Source organism: Daktulosphaira vitifoliae, unplaced genomic scaffold (genome assembly GCF_025091365.1).
Source record: "Daktulosphaira vitifoliae isolate Bord-2020 unplaced genomic scaffold, ASM2509136v1 Scaffold_5, whole genome shotgun sequence".
Classification (NCBI taxonomy): Eukaryota; Metazoa; Arthropoda; class Insecta; order Hemiptera; family Phylloxeridae; genus Daktulosphaira; species Daktulosphaira vitifoliae.
In genome coordinates this window covers 24,532,538-24,547,022 of record NW_026099576.1, presented here as the reverse complement: position 1 = coordinate 24,547,022, position 14,485 = coordinate 24,532,538, and the positions used below count along the sequence as shown (strand labels likewise).

Below are 14,485 nucleotides of genomic sequence, written 5' to 3'. Positions count from 1 at the left end.
TCAGTAAAAACAGTGTTGCCACTAAACGAAGGAAATCTTTCTTTATTTTTTAACTTTTACATTCGGTGCACCTTATTTTGTTGTAAGTGAAACGTTTGCTACTGCAAATACTTTTTTTAAGAAATTATTATCAATAAACAAAACGTTTTGTGACAGTTCGAATATAGCCAAAAATGGTGTACGAGTTTTCTGGTGTTTGGATAATGGCGTTCAGCAATAATAACAACAAGAATACTTATGTCGAGCGATATTTTTTTACACTACGGAAAAAATGGATATATTTTCTATAAGTTTTAATTGTATATGTGATTTATAAATAGTTAAATCATCTATTGTGTAATCTCTGTCGTTGATATATGCTTAATAGTTTCCATGTCCCGTACAAAATTTTTTAAAGTGACTATGCGAACTGTGAATCTACATTGTCCTTTATTATTAAAATAAAGAATTAGAAGTAGTAATAAGTCATTTGGATTCGTGTATTGATTCATTAACTAATTACTGTAAGTATTTGTTTTGTCATAGCAAAACTGCAATACAAATTAAATGTTCATTGAAACTTATTATTTTTATTATCTGATAACATTAATACATATTGGTTTATCAGTTATTATAAAAAATTTAGGTATTATTGATTTATATATTGCGTTCTATTATATAAAATTGATAATTGTGACATTTCTCCTGTTCAAATTTGTTTTTCACTTAATAATTGACATGCCCATTTATATCATATAAACATATACTATGTAATTAATGATTCTAGATATACAACTAATGTGATAATTATTTTGTATTAAATTTCTTCCCTTAAATAACTAATTTTACTTACCGGATATATCTTTTAGTTTTATTAGTGTACATTTTTTATAAAATCAATTTGTTACTTTTTTCAAACATTAAAAATAATCCATGTGACAATTTCATTTAATATCTAAATTTTGAATGTACTTAGTTAATACATTAATGCACATTATTATACAATAAAATATCTACTTTTCTATTTCATATAATTTTAAAATTATGTGAATTTAATTTTTCTTAATGAAATGGTCTTTTTTTAGAAATAAATGTGTGCAATGTTATCTTGTATAAAATACATTCCCATTTCGGTAAATTTCTAAAATAATAGCTTAATGTTCTGATAAGTAGATAGGTTTTAACTCTGAAAATATATTTTTAGGTAGTTTTCTTTTATAAAAAATTTAGATCAAAGTAAACTTTTTGAACATTAATTTTATAGAATTTCCTTTATGTGGAACAATTAAAGATTATTTTTGTTACTTTGGTTTATTAACATTGCAAAGCATTGTATATACAAGATGTGGTTAATAATTAAAAAGATTTTCACAGTTAAAACTTTTTATTAATTTTTTTAAATAATTAATATTTTCCCCTTCCAAATACTCCCCTCCATGTTGACACAACGCTCCATTCTAATTTTCCATTGGTTGAAACAGTCTTGGAAATCCTTTTCTTGAAATGTGTTTAACACCTTCATCCCTTTTGTTTTTACAGTTACATTTCTTAGTTATAGAAAAAGCTAAAAGTTGAATGGATTAAGATCTTGACTATATGGGGAATGTTAAAGCACTGTAGTTCGATTTTTAGCTAGAAATCACTTAACAAATAAGGTAGTGTAAGCTAAGGCATTGTCTTAATGCAAGAACCTAACATCTTTTTATTTACAACTCTGGCCACTTTTTTCTTACTCGTTCTCTGAGTGTTTTCAAGACTTGAAGGTAATAATGCTAATTAACAGTTTATCCTTATGGTACCCATTCTGTTATAATAACATCCTTAATATCAAAAAATATAATCAAAAATAGTTTTCAGTTTTGACTTGCTCATTTGAGCTATTTTAATTTTTGGTGATTTGGAAGTCTTTCAATACATGAATTGTTTCTTAGTTTCAGAGTCGTATTAGAAAATCCAAGTTTCATTGCATGTTATCACCTTTTTCAAAAAATCTCACTTTCTATCCATCCAAGAATGTTGGAGCAAACTTGTTGCCTACTATCTTTCTGTTCCAGAGTGAGGTTTTTTAGCACCATTTTAACATAGACATTTGTCGTGTGAAATTTGTCTTACAGTCTTCTTATTAATATTAACCATCTCAGCTATCATTCAAATGTTCAATCGCTAAACTTTTCACATGATATTATTGATCTTTTAATTCTACTATCAATTTTTAACGAGCATGGACGACCTATACGTTTTTTGTTTTCAACTTCTTCACGATCCTTACAAAATCATTTGTGCCACTATAAAATATGTGATATAACAGCATCTCCATATATATATATGTTAATAAACAAAAACTTTTGATTACAGATTTTTACAAGTTTCACTAAAAATTTTAAATTAATTTGTTATTCGATTTTTTAGTCTGGTATAATTTTTATATTCAGTATGTAAGAGTTAAATTTAAATGACGCTCACATGTAGACTATGAAACTGAATTTAATTAAACTGGTGTCATTCAATGCTACAATAAATTACAAATATACCAACATTATTCCTTTATTTACTTATGAGTTATCACTAAATTGATAGTCTGTTTATTTAATAGCCACACTTTGTATATTTAAATAATATAATCTTTAACAATTTTTATTAAAGATAATCTAAGTTTTTTGTATTCTGATACCAAAAACTATTTTGCTATATATTAACACTTTGAAAATCTGTTGTCTGTAGTTTTACTTATTCTGAAAATTGAACTATTAATTTCGAAAATTATACATATTTCTAACTCTGATATTAAAAATTTAATTTTTCAAATTATGATTGCTTTGTTTATCTATGTAAAGGATAAAAAGTATCTTTAGTATGCTGAATATTTAACATATTTGTATTTTATGTATAATTTCAGTTCAATTCTTGTTGGAGTGGGCAAAAACTGCTCATGCACTCGGATTTGTATTTAATGTATAAATAAAATAAAATATATTTATTAGAGGAAAATGCATTCAAAATCTAACACACCCAGGATTATGGTGTTCAGACCTACATGGGAAGAATTTCAAGATTTCAGTGGTTATATTTCTTATATGGAATCTCAAGGAGCTCATAAAGCAGGTGTAGCTAAGGTAATAATCTTTTAAGCGATTTTTATATATTATTCTATTAATTTGATTATTTTTAGGTTATTCCTCCTCCAGAATGGATTCCAAGGAAAAAAGATTATGAAGCTGAAGATATTATGAACATAATGATTCCTGCTCCTATCAGTCAAGTAAGTTATTAAAACAATGCATTGTATACAAGGTCTATTGTCTATCTTACAAACCCAACCTAACTGACAAAGCTTTTGATAAAATTATTAGTTTTTTTAATAATTATTGCCTTCTTAGACTATGTTTAAAGCATTTTTAAAATTATTTATTAATAAAAAATTATGATGGGTTAATAATAATTTTAGGACAAGTACTAATTCAATTACAAGCATTTTAATACAAAGAATTGATATGTAGTAAGGGTAAGTGTAGCTTTTACCGGTATACATATTCATAACCTAAAAATAAAATAATCTTTTTGAAATTAAAAAAAAATACTTTTTTCTTTTTAATAGTAAAAAATAATATGTATACTTTGAACTTAGTATTTGAAAGCTTATTAATCAAAACTCCAGAAATGAAAAAAAAAATGTCAATAAAATGATAATTATATCAAAAGTTATAAGCGTTGTCGGTTAGATCAGAGAAACCTATATATAAATATATAGTATATATGATTCATTAAGGATAATTCATTTTCTTAAAAATTATTAAAAAAATTTTTGAGTTAAAAAACTACAATATGTCATTTAATTTTTTAATAATTTTTTTTTCATCCCATCTAGGATAAAATATCTTACTTTAATTTTCTTTAAAAAAAAACCCTATTTTTAATTTAATGATAAGATAGAAAATAAATTTTCAAAACATTTTATTTTTAAAAAAAAATTTTGTTTTGATGAACCATTTTTCTGTTAATGCTTTTTAAGTTTAGTGATTTTTGACTAATTTTCTATTGATTATTTTCTGTTTAATATATAGTAGTAGTTATTTGTGACAGGTACAACTTGATAATATCTATTATACAGAAATTTAATCTTATATAATTAATTTCTATTAATAGGTATACTCTTATATTCCACTCAACTTTACTATCTTACAGTGTTGAACAACTAGTTTGATAAAATTTTCTTGATAACTGTCATAAAAAAATATATGGTCATTGAAATAGATTATTGTTTTTCTGGTATTTTGAAAACAAATAAATGATAAATTTGTATTTTTAATTCAAATCTATAAACTCTATTGTCTATAGAATGGATTTTTAATTTCCATAATATTTGTATAGAGGTTTATGGTTGCTGCTAAATCTCTCTACCAGTAATCCATACAATAGCAATATTTTAATTAATAAGTTATTAAAAATGTATAAATTGCAGGTAGTTCAAGGTAAACAAGGACTTTATACACAAATAAACATACAAAAAAAGCCCATGACAGTTGCAAGCTATAGAGCAATGGCAGAGTCTTCAAGATACACTACTCCAAATCATTTTGACTATGAAGATCTTGAAAGGAAATATTGGAAAAATGTTAGCTATGTTTCTCCGCTTTATGGAGCAGATGTTTCAGGATCTATCACTGATGATAATGTTAATGTAAGATTTTAATGTTCAATATTAATTATGTTATATATACTTTAAACTTTCATAATTATGTAGGTATGGAATATCAGTAGATTAGGAACAATATTAGATTATGTAAATGAAGATTATGGTATCAGTATTGAAGGTGTTAACACAGCATATCTTTATTTTGGTATGTGGAAAACATCATTTGCATGGCACACTGAAGACATGGATTTATATAGTATTAATTACTTACATTATGGATATCCTAAAACATGGTAATGGAAATTTTTCGATAGTTATAATTCAACATTTTTAATTATTTCCTTTGTAATAGGTATGCCATACCACCAGAACATGGACGTCGTTTAGAAAGATTGGCTTCAGGTTTTTTCCAGTCAGATTCAGATATATGTCCTGCTTTTCTTCGACATAAAATGACTATTATATCTCCTCATGTATTAAAGCAATACTCAATACCATACAATAAAGTATGCATTAATATGACCAATAAACTTTATATTGTTTAAAAAAAAAAAAATTTTAATTCTATTTTGTTATGTAAACATAAAAATTTATCTAAAAATTATTTACTCAGATAACTCAAGAACGTGGTGAATTTATGATAACATTTCCTTATGGTTATCATGCTGGCTTTAATCATGGCTTCAACATGGCTGAATCTACTAATTTTGCATCTCCTCGGTGGGTTGAATATGGTAAACGAGCCTTACAATGTCATTGCCAACCAGATAATGTTAAAATTAGTATGGATACATTTGTTAAACGTATTCAACCTGATAAATATGAGTTATGGATCCAAGGTAATGATATTGGTCCTCATCCAGAAGATCCATCTCGTGTTTTTGCTGCACCTTTACCTAGTGAACATGATATATTATGCAATAAAAAGTATAAAGACTTATTATTATATACATTATAAATTTAAATAAACCAATTGATTATTCTCTTTCTATTAGTAATCTAGGAATTCCAAAATTATATGTTAATGCTGGTAGAAAAAGACACCCAATCACACAAAAGCTCACAGATTCCGAAATGTCAGATGAACAAACCTTAACAAATGAAGAAATTTATGTACCTCCTGATGTAAGAGAAGTTATACAAAAAATTGATGAAAAAGAGTATGATGAAGAAATACCAGATGAACAACAATTAGAAGTGTTAGAAGATGTCTGGTTTAAAGCTGGTGAAATTGGTAAATAATATAATTTTCTTTTTTGTCTAAATAAGAAATCTTTTTCAAACAATTTTTTAGATTCCAGCCAACTTTCATATAATAACAAAAGAAAAAATAGTATTAAGAAAAAAAGTAAAAATAAAGAAGGTTTAGATTCATCTTATGAATCTAATGATTCAAATTATGATTTTAAATTATCATCTAAAAGAAAAAAATCTAAAAAGAAACGATCTAGAAAGAACAGTAATCCTAAATCAAAAAAAGAGAAAAAAAATCAACCGTCTAAAAGTTTAATTAGAAATGAAATAAAATATGAAGAGAGTCAGATTACCATCAAGACTGAAAATGATGTCTCCTTGAATAAAAACTTGTGTTCATCAATTACACCTGCTCTTTCACCTATAATTCCAAGCAGTATTAATTGTGTAGGGCTCAAGTTTGAAAATGAATCATTAATAGACCCAACTATTAATGATCATTATCAAAACTCTAGTTCTATAGTTCAAGATAACTATCTTAAAAATAACAGAGTTGTTAGTAATGTAGATTATAATAAAATTGAGTCTAAACCTTTATCACCTATCAAGATTGAAAATATATCGCAAAACAATTCAACTAGACAATTTGGTGGACACAATATCACAAGTCATTCAACTCTTACTCATAGTTCCAATATTACTGCAAACAACTTCGTTAATCATCAAACAGTAGAAAATTCAGAAACTTTAGAACCTATCTTATATAAACAAGATTCTAAGGTTGAGGTTATTGAAGACACCCACTCTTACAGTAAATTTAAAAATATATAAATTATTAGTTTAATATTTAATAAAAACTTGAAATTTTATAGGTTCCAAATCTTTTTATCAAAATTTATCTAATCCTGGTAAGTTGGAGCTAAAATATTAAATACATTTATTGAAATAAAATTTTAAAATACTGCTAAATTTAAATATAATTAAGTTTATGTATGATATTATAATGTTTATAAAATACCATGCATTTGTAAAATAGTGCACTCAATAGTAAAATATATGTAACTAGTATGATCAGATATGTTGCATCTTATAGAATTATATAAAAAGGTTAATAGTTCAAAAGTATTCTATCTTATCAAAAAAATGTAAATGAGTTATAGTATTCCATATAAAATAATAGATACAGTAACTACTTAAAATTCCATTTTTGCTTTACATTAAAGCCGAGTAGGTATTAATTTTACTATTTTTTTTTACCACTTTTTCTCTGCCGATTTTTTTCAATGTTATGTCAAAAGATTTTTGATAGTTAAAGACATTGCCCTCAAAAATTAAAAATTTTTCCCTCGTTTCCCACTAATTGTGGAAATCCCCCAAAAAATTACGATTTTTGAAAATCGGTAAATTGTTAAAAGTTTAATAAATTATTGTACAAAAACTTATATTCTGATTCTGATAAAAATTCCTTGTAATCCAGTATTAATTCATAAGTAACAAATTTTTTTTTTTTTAAAAGATTTGCTTCTAGCCCTTTAATTTTTATACAGGTTTGTCATAGAAGTAACAAAGTATAGAATTACTTTATTATTTTTTATAATTTTCTGTAAAAATTACAATATTAGACTAGTGAATATTAATTTCATACTAAATTTAACTACTATAATAAGTATTTATTCATGTATTGTACTTAAAAACCAAAGAAATACCAATATGATTAAGAAAATAGTAGTTCATTGTGCTTTTGAAATAATCCACCAATTTTTTTTAATTAAACTATCTACAGATTTGAATGGAAGCATTTTTTATGATAGTGATTTTAATCATTGTCAGATATTATCTATACTAGTCCCAACTATGCCATGTCCACACTGTACTATGACTGTGCTACCATTTTTTATTTTTTATTTATGTTTTAGAAAAATTTTTATTTATTATGTGTGTTGTTAAATCATAGGACTTATGCAAATTTTCATTACTACACACAACCTTGTTTCATAAATTCACAGTATCTAAACAGTAATTTAAATGAATAAATTTAACTATAGATTTTGAATCTATTAAATAAATTAATATATTGCATCTCAATTTTAATTTAATTCATTATTAATGAATTTTTGCAGATGTGCCTCAAAATATAAGAGATCTAGTAGAAAATAACTCTAGTCTTGAAATCGAACAACGTTATAATATTTATAGAAGTATTAATGAACCTCATTGTTCTTTATGTACAATGTTTAGCCGTAATAAGGTAAAAATCATTAAACCTATTCATATATTGTACAATTGAAAGATACAACTTAAAGAGCAGAATTATTTTAAATTAAAGTTTTATTTTTTCTGATTAGAAAAATGTAGGACAATTTTTAAAAATGATTTTATTTTAAAAATTTTAAAGTGTATTTGTTGTTGTGATATATTTTAATTTAACCCTAATGAAATAAATATTTTTGTTTAGTTGTGTAAGAACTTAACTAATTTTAGTTTAAAACTAAATTGTTTTTTATGTGCAATATTTTGTCTATTATTTAATAAATGACTAGAATTTTTTTTTTTTCACCATAAAAACTTATTATTTAACTAATACTTCAGTAGTGTTTAAATTATCATAATAACTCAATTAAACAAAATTTTCCATGAATTTTTCGATTTTATTTAAATTAAAATATTATTTTATTTTTGTATAGCCAATTTTCAATTTTGACTGGCAAACTAAAGCTATGTCTCATATTCAACCAAATCTCATTTGTGTGCCTAAACCTAGTAAAGTTTTGTTCAAATGTTATCTTCAAGGACGTGATAAAATACCAAAATCGCCATTAATCAGGTGTAGAAAATGTTTTTTAACCGTTCATTCTGTATGTTATGGAGGAATTACAGAAAAAAATGAGTGGAATACATGGCTTTGTGATCGCTGTCAAGCATCATCACAAAATATGGTAATAATTTTACTCGAAATAAATTATACATAAATATTTATAAAACAATCATTAATACTTTTGGTATCTTTCATTTAATGAATCAGCAAATAGTATCTTGTCCTTGGAGGAAATGTATAAGAAAATTTTTCATTATCCGTCTTAATAAATAAATTGAAATTTTAAGATTTTTTTTTAATAATTTGTATAGAAATGGAAGTTTTTTGTCATGTAATAAAAAAATTATGAGTCAATTAATTAAGAAGGTTTGTTAATGCATTTTAATAACATCAAAACTTACTAATTATAAATTATTTAGTAAAAAAAAAACATATTAATTATTGAATGCAATTTTTGAATTACGCAAAAATATTTAATTAAAATTAACACTATAAAAAATTTCAGGTTTGTAAATATTGTCCAATAAAAGTTGGTACTTTAAAACAAATATCACCAAATGAATGGGCACATGTAGAGTGTAATCTACATATCACTGGTTGCCATCCTTTCAGTATAAATCCATTTTCAACAGTTTTTTCCACTGATAAAGGAGTGAGTAATTTTTGTTTCTTAGATTTTAAATGGTTGTTTATTTTTAATTATCTATAAATGTTTATTTCTAGTGCATAGTGTGCAATTTATCAGAAGGCAATTGTTTCCGATGTAGCGAGCCAAATTGTGAGGCTTGGTTTCATATTTCATGTGGAATTTTTGCTGGGTTTGATTACATGGTTAATCGACAGAGTACCAAAAAAATCTTAATTAATTGTTATAATCATTGTTATATACGTGAAAAGGTTAAATAAATTAAAGAATTTTATGCATTTTTTTACAATTATCTTGTAATTTTTTTACAGTCACGTAATATTTGTAAAAATCAAATTGTATGGGCTAAAAATAAATTTGAAAGATATGCAGAATGTCAAGTCATTAATATTGTTCAGGAACCTCTAAGTATTATATTATTTGAAGATGGATCAGTTTCAGACAAAATAGCACTAAATGAAATAAAAGTATGTTTTTTTAATATGTGAACTTTGAACTAAGGTGTATTATGAAATATTACTTAGTAATTCTATATAAATAACAAAAAATGTACATTTTCAAAATGCCCCTATGATAATAATTTTTCTTATTACCTATAGAGTTCAAGCAATCCTCCTTTATTAAATGAAAAAATAGAATTAGATAATGGAAGTAAAGGTTGTTTCTTAGGACTTGACTATAAAATATTATATTCAGTAAGTAAAATTTATTTTTTATATAAATATATATGGTAGTTATTATTTAAATAATATATTTTAATAGGTAATGTTTAAAGATGGTACATCAAGACGATTATCAATTGATGACATATATAGTGACGAAGAGAATTTTTTACATCGGTTAAAAATTCAAGCAGAACGTGGGTTAAATAAATACTTTAAAAAACAAAAAATATCTGTTTCTTATAATTAGTTAATTTTAATTATTTAATAACTGAAAGAAATAGCCAGAATATATTTTAAACTTAATGTAATTTTCAAAATTACAAGATCAAGATAAATTAAACATTTTTGTTAGTGTGTTGAATTTTAATTTTTTTACAATAATTTATATAAGACTTTAGTTTGTTGTTTAAAATAACTAACAATTTTTTATTTTTCAAATAATTGTCAATTTTTTTTTTTTGGCATTTCTTGGCAAACTAATAGTTTTAGCACATTTAGTTTTATAGTTTCGTATAACTGCCATATTTTTATTGCTAAGATCATCAAATATAATTTAGCCGTAGTAATAAATATTGTACAAATTATTTATAGCCTATTTATGTTTAAGAAATATTTAAAACATTGTATTCGCACTGATCCTATTCAAAGATAATTGTTGTAAATTTTAGTATGTAATTCTAGCATTGTTCCTGTTGGATTTTCGTCTCCATGGTATATGTTACATCATAACCATTTTTGTATTATATATAATATATATATTTATAAAAAGTTTTGTATGTTAGAAAAAATCATGAAATTTTATGGAAGTGTTAAAAATTAATTTCTTACATTTATTTTATTTGCTGACAAGTTCACTTATTTTCAAATTATTTGTGGATAAATTATTTATATTGAAGTAATGAAGATTAATCATTAAATTAATAGTATTATAATATAATATTACAACTTTTTTTTGTAATGCATGTGATCTCAAAATTTTTAACTTTTTAGAATTATCAGTGTTTATTTTTAATGAATAGTTAATTTATTGTGTGTATACATAATTTTGCAAGAGTTTTTTTCCATTACTTAAAAAAATTCGTTTTTTAACTAAAACTGATTATAAATGCTTACTTAATAAACAACTATTGCAAATAATAACTATTCAATTAAAAAAATAAGTTAAATATTGTAAAATAATATATAATTACTTAAAAATACTTTACTTACCTCTTTTAGTGTGTAAATTAACACTACTTGTATTTCAAAATATTGATAAAAATAAAATATTATTTAAAAAATAAAAAATCTTTATTATTTTTATTGGGATATTATAATTAAAAAGCAGATTCTGAAATTTGTAAAACGCTGTTTAATGATGCCAAGACCTTTTATTCGTGTTACACATTTTTAAAAAAACTCGCAATTTATCCTATAAAATTTAATGTATATAGAGAATATTAATTATGCGCTTGACAATTTAGAATTTCTTATGACACATTACGAGTTCTAATAATCAAAAAATGGTCTTGAGTAATACCCTATACTACGTATAAATATATTCAATGCCGGTAAATTTAAAATTCATACTCAAATTTTTCATGAAATATTATTAACACAGTAAAATTAAAAATTTACCCGTCAATAATAACATGTTTTTATAAATTTAGATTAGCAACTGCTAAATGATACCCCATGCATGGATAAAAAAGTGTAAAATAACTTATTTTGATCTTTCGAACAGTTTAAGAGTGAGAGTAATCGATTAGCGCCATTCAGTAGAAAATTTGTCACGTTATAAATTCCCCTACGGACCAACAAATATCGATAGACGAAAATGAATTTTTTGCTTAATAACTGATTTGAGCGAAAAATTCAAACAATCATTTTCAGCAATGCAACAAATATTATTTAAACGGCAACAAATTCAAAAAAAAGTAAGTTAATAAGCAAACTGGCAATGTGTGGAATTCCTATGCATTAAAAATGACTTCAACGCTCTGTCCCTTTTAATTATACAGAATAAGTTGTCGTAACACAATAAAAGAAAGGAAACTGGTGTAAATGTAATTGTGATGCGAAGATGAAGATGAGGATGTGGTGCCTGCTGTCTAGGTATTCACGTGCGTGTTGTCGTATAGCAGTCACCGTGCTCGGCTGACACTCCGGGATAGCTGTGGGTGTCGAAAGGCTGTTGTTATAGGAAGGGAATAAGGGTAACGCCTAGGTATGAGGTGCAGACGAAGTGCAAGACACAAGTACTCTGAAATATTGTGGAAGAGAGTAGATAGGTTTAAAAAGGAATAAACAAAGACTTTACTTTAAGTAGTAAGTCGGACAGCGACAACCGAGTACTGAGACTGATGAATGACACAAGGCACTGGAGTCGACTGACCATCATGGTCAGGTCTTTTGGGTTTTTATAATAATTAGAACTATTGCCAATTTGGCAATAAATATTATTTGTTAATTCATCAGTCTCAGAAAGCGGATGTGCTGTCTGTATTTTATTAAAATAATTCTCACAATAATGGTAACGTGACACCATCACAAAGTGAAAGCAACGTTGCCAGTTTGCTTATAAACTTATTTCTAAACCGCCGGATGCGAAAGAATACAACTGAGTGGCTATTGAGTGAGATAGAATTTTTTCTATCTTTCCATTTGGCCGCCAAGTTACGTTCTCTCATCCAGTGTATTTATTGTACTATAAATTGAAAAATCTATAGTACTCAACAATGCCAAAAAAAATATTTTATTATTATTTTAGAAAAAATTTAGTGGTCAATGATAAATCAATCACTCTGTAAAGATAATTAAATGGCATGTTATATATATATATATTTAGTAATATTTCATGCAATTTTTATATAACAGTTTTATACATTTTTTAAGTTTAAATTACTTAAACTTTTAAATTAAAAGTTATTACAGTGCATAACTGATTTAATTATTAAAAATTATAGTACACATATAATCTCAAATAAAATTTAAAAAGAAATTTTAAAACTTCCATAAAAAATAACAACAATTTTTGCTAAAAACAAAACAGAAAGACTACAATATTACAGTAAAAGTGGTACTTGAATAATTTGTACCAAAAATTGACTAATCCGACATAATGAACAACATACAGTTAATAAATGCAATTTATTTACAATAATTTTTTTTTTTAATATTCACTTTATTTGTTTATTTACAATCTATACAATTCGTACAATAAGTAAATTTGTTAAAGTAATTAATTACATGAATAGGATAAATGGGTAGTTCACATTACAACCCCCTCACAATAAAATAATTTACATCGTTAGTTAATGTTATATAATTTATTTATTTATTTATTTAGTTGTTTGGTAATAGGTCACTACGCCAGTTGCGTTTAAGACGTCGCGTTAATTTGTTTGGAAGTGTTTTGGTGCTAAGTTGGGCTATAAAATTACTAGGATGATAGTTTACAATAGTATCAGAAGAAGAATCATGTTTCAGATTCACTTACAGTTTTAATGTTTAGTTCACTGTGTAGTTGATTATTAGTTACGAATCAAGGAGCCCTTGTAAAAATGCGAAGTCATATTGATTGAAACGCTTGTATGATTTTTGTATTTGATAGTGCAGCAGTTCTCCAAAATAGAATATAGTAAGACCACATTGGTTGTAGCAAACTATTATATAATATGAGCCGGATTGACATGTGAAGATTAGAGAAAAATAAGGGTCTTAATACGTGTAGCCGATTATTCAGATGCTTTCGTTTATGGGCGATAAACAAGAAACATAAAAATAACTCAACTAGACGTCTATTAATAGCAATATTATTAGTATATTTACTATTTAGCTCGACTGTTTTCTGTATTAATTTTCTCAAATATCTGTCCATCCAATTAAAAATAATCAATAAATTTGAAAATTTATTGATAAAATTTAACATACTAGTAATTTTTGTAGTACTGGTCCAAATGTTATTATCGAATAATATTTTTAAAATTAGATCTTTTTCTTATTTTATAAGTAAGTTAAAAATAAATGTTTATATTTAAAAAAATTAAGTAAGTACCCTTATAAGGGATAAAGGACAGACTTAAAAAATAAAATCATAAAAATATAAAACTTCTATCAAACATAACAAACAGTTGTGTTAAAAATATAACAAGAAAGTATAACTGTAATGTAATAAAAGTGGGGCATGAATAATTTGTATCAAAAATTGACTAATCCGACATAATGGCTAAGCATACATAATAAACAACATACATTTTATAAATGCAATTTATATACAGTACTAATGAACAATAAATAAGAAAAAGAAAAATAACTCAACCGAGCGACAAATTCAAACAATCATTTTCAGCAGATGTAACAATCGGCGACAAATTCAAATAAAATCTAAGTTAATTGGCAAACTGGCAACGTGTGGAATTCATATGCGTTAAGAATGACTTGAACGATCTGTCCCTTTTAATTATACAGAATAAGTGATAGCAACGTTGCCAGTTTGCTTATGAACTTATTTCTAAACCGCGGGACACGAAAGAACGTAACCGAGTAATAATTGAGAAAGATAGGACCCTTCT

At 25.1% G+C, this 14,485-nt stretch overlaps 1 protein-coding gene across 2 annotated transcripts; it reads left to right on the top strand.

Annotated features, from left to right (window-relative positions):
• The first annotated feature begins 167 nt into the window (after nucleotides 1-167).
• Nucleotides 168-10,925, top strand: LOC126906812 (lysine-specific demethylase 4C-like). Of its 2 annotated transcripts, none has more exons than XM_050687682.1 (17): nucleotides 168-503; nucleotides 2,961-3,092; nucleotides 3,149-3,238; nucleotides 4,439-4,657; nucleotides 4,721-4,905; nucleotides 4,965-5,118; nucleotides 5,226-5,539; nucleotides 5,608-5,846; nucleotides 5,907-6,617; nucleotides 6,679-6,714; nucleotides 7,927-8,054; nucleotides 8,491-8,742; nucleotides 9,127-9,273; nucleotides 9,345-9,518; nucleotides 9,579-9,734; nucleotides 9,867-9,962; nucleotides 10,030-10,925. In XM_050687682.1, exons 2-17 carry the CDS (start codon nucleotides 2,967-2,969, stop codon nucleotides 10,177-10,179), a joined length of 3,177 nt encoding a protein of 1,058 aa, XP_050543639.1. In that variant the 5' UTR covers nucleotides 168-503; nucleotides 2,961-2,966; the 3' UTR covers nucleotides 10,180-10,925. The 2 variants fall into 2 exon arrangements, with proteins under 2 accessions (XP_050543639.1, XP_050543638.1); XM_050687681.1 differs by having other exon boundaries at nucleotides 2,876-3,092; nucleotides 10,030-10,924.
• Nucleotides 10,926-14,485: the final 3,560 nt, after the last annotated feature.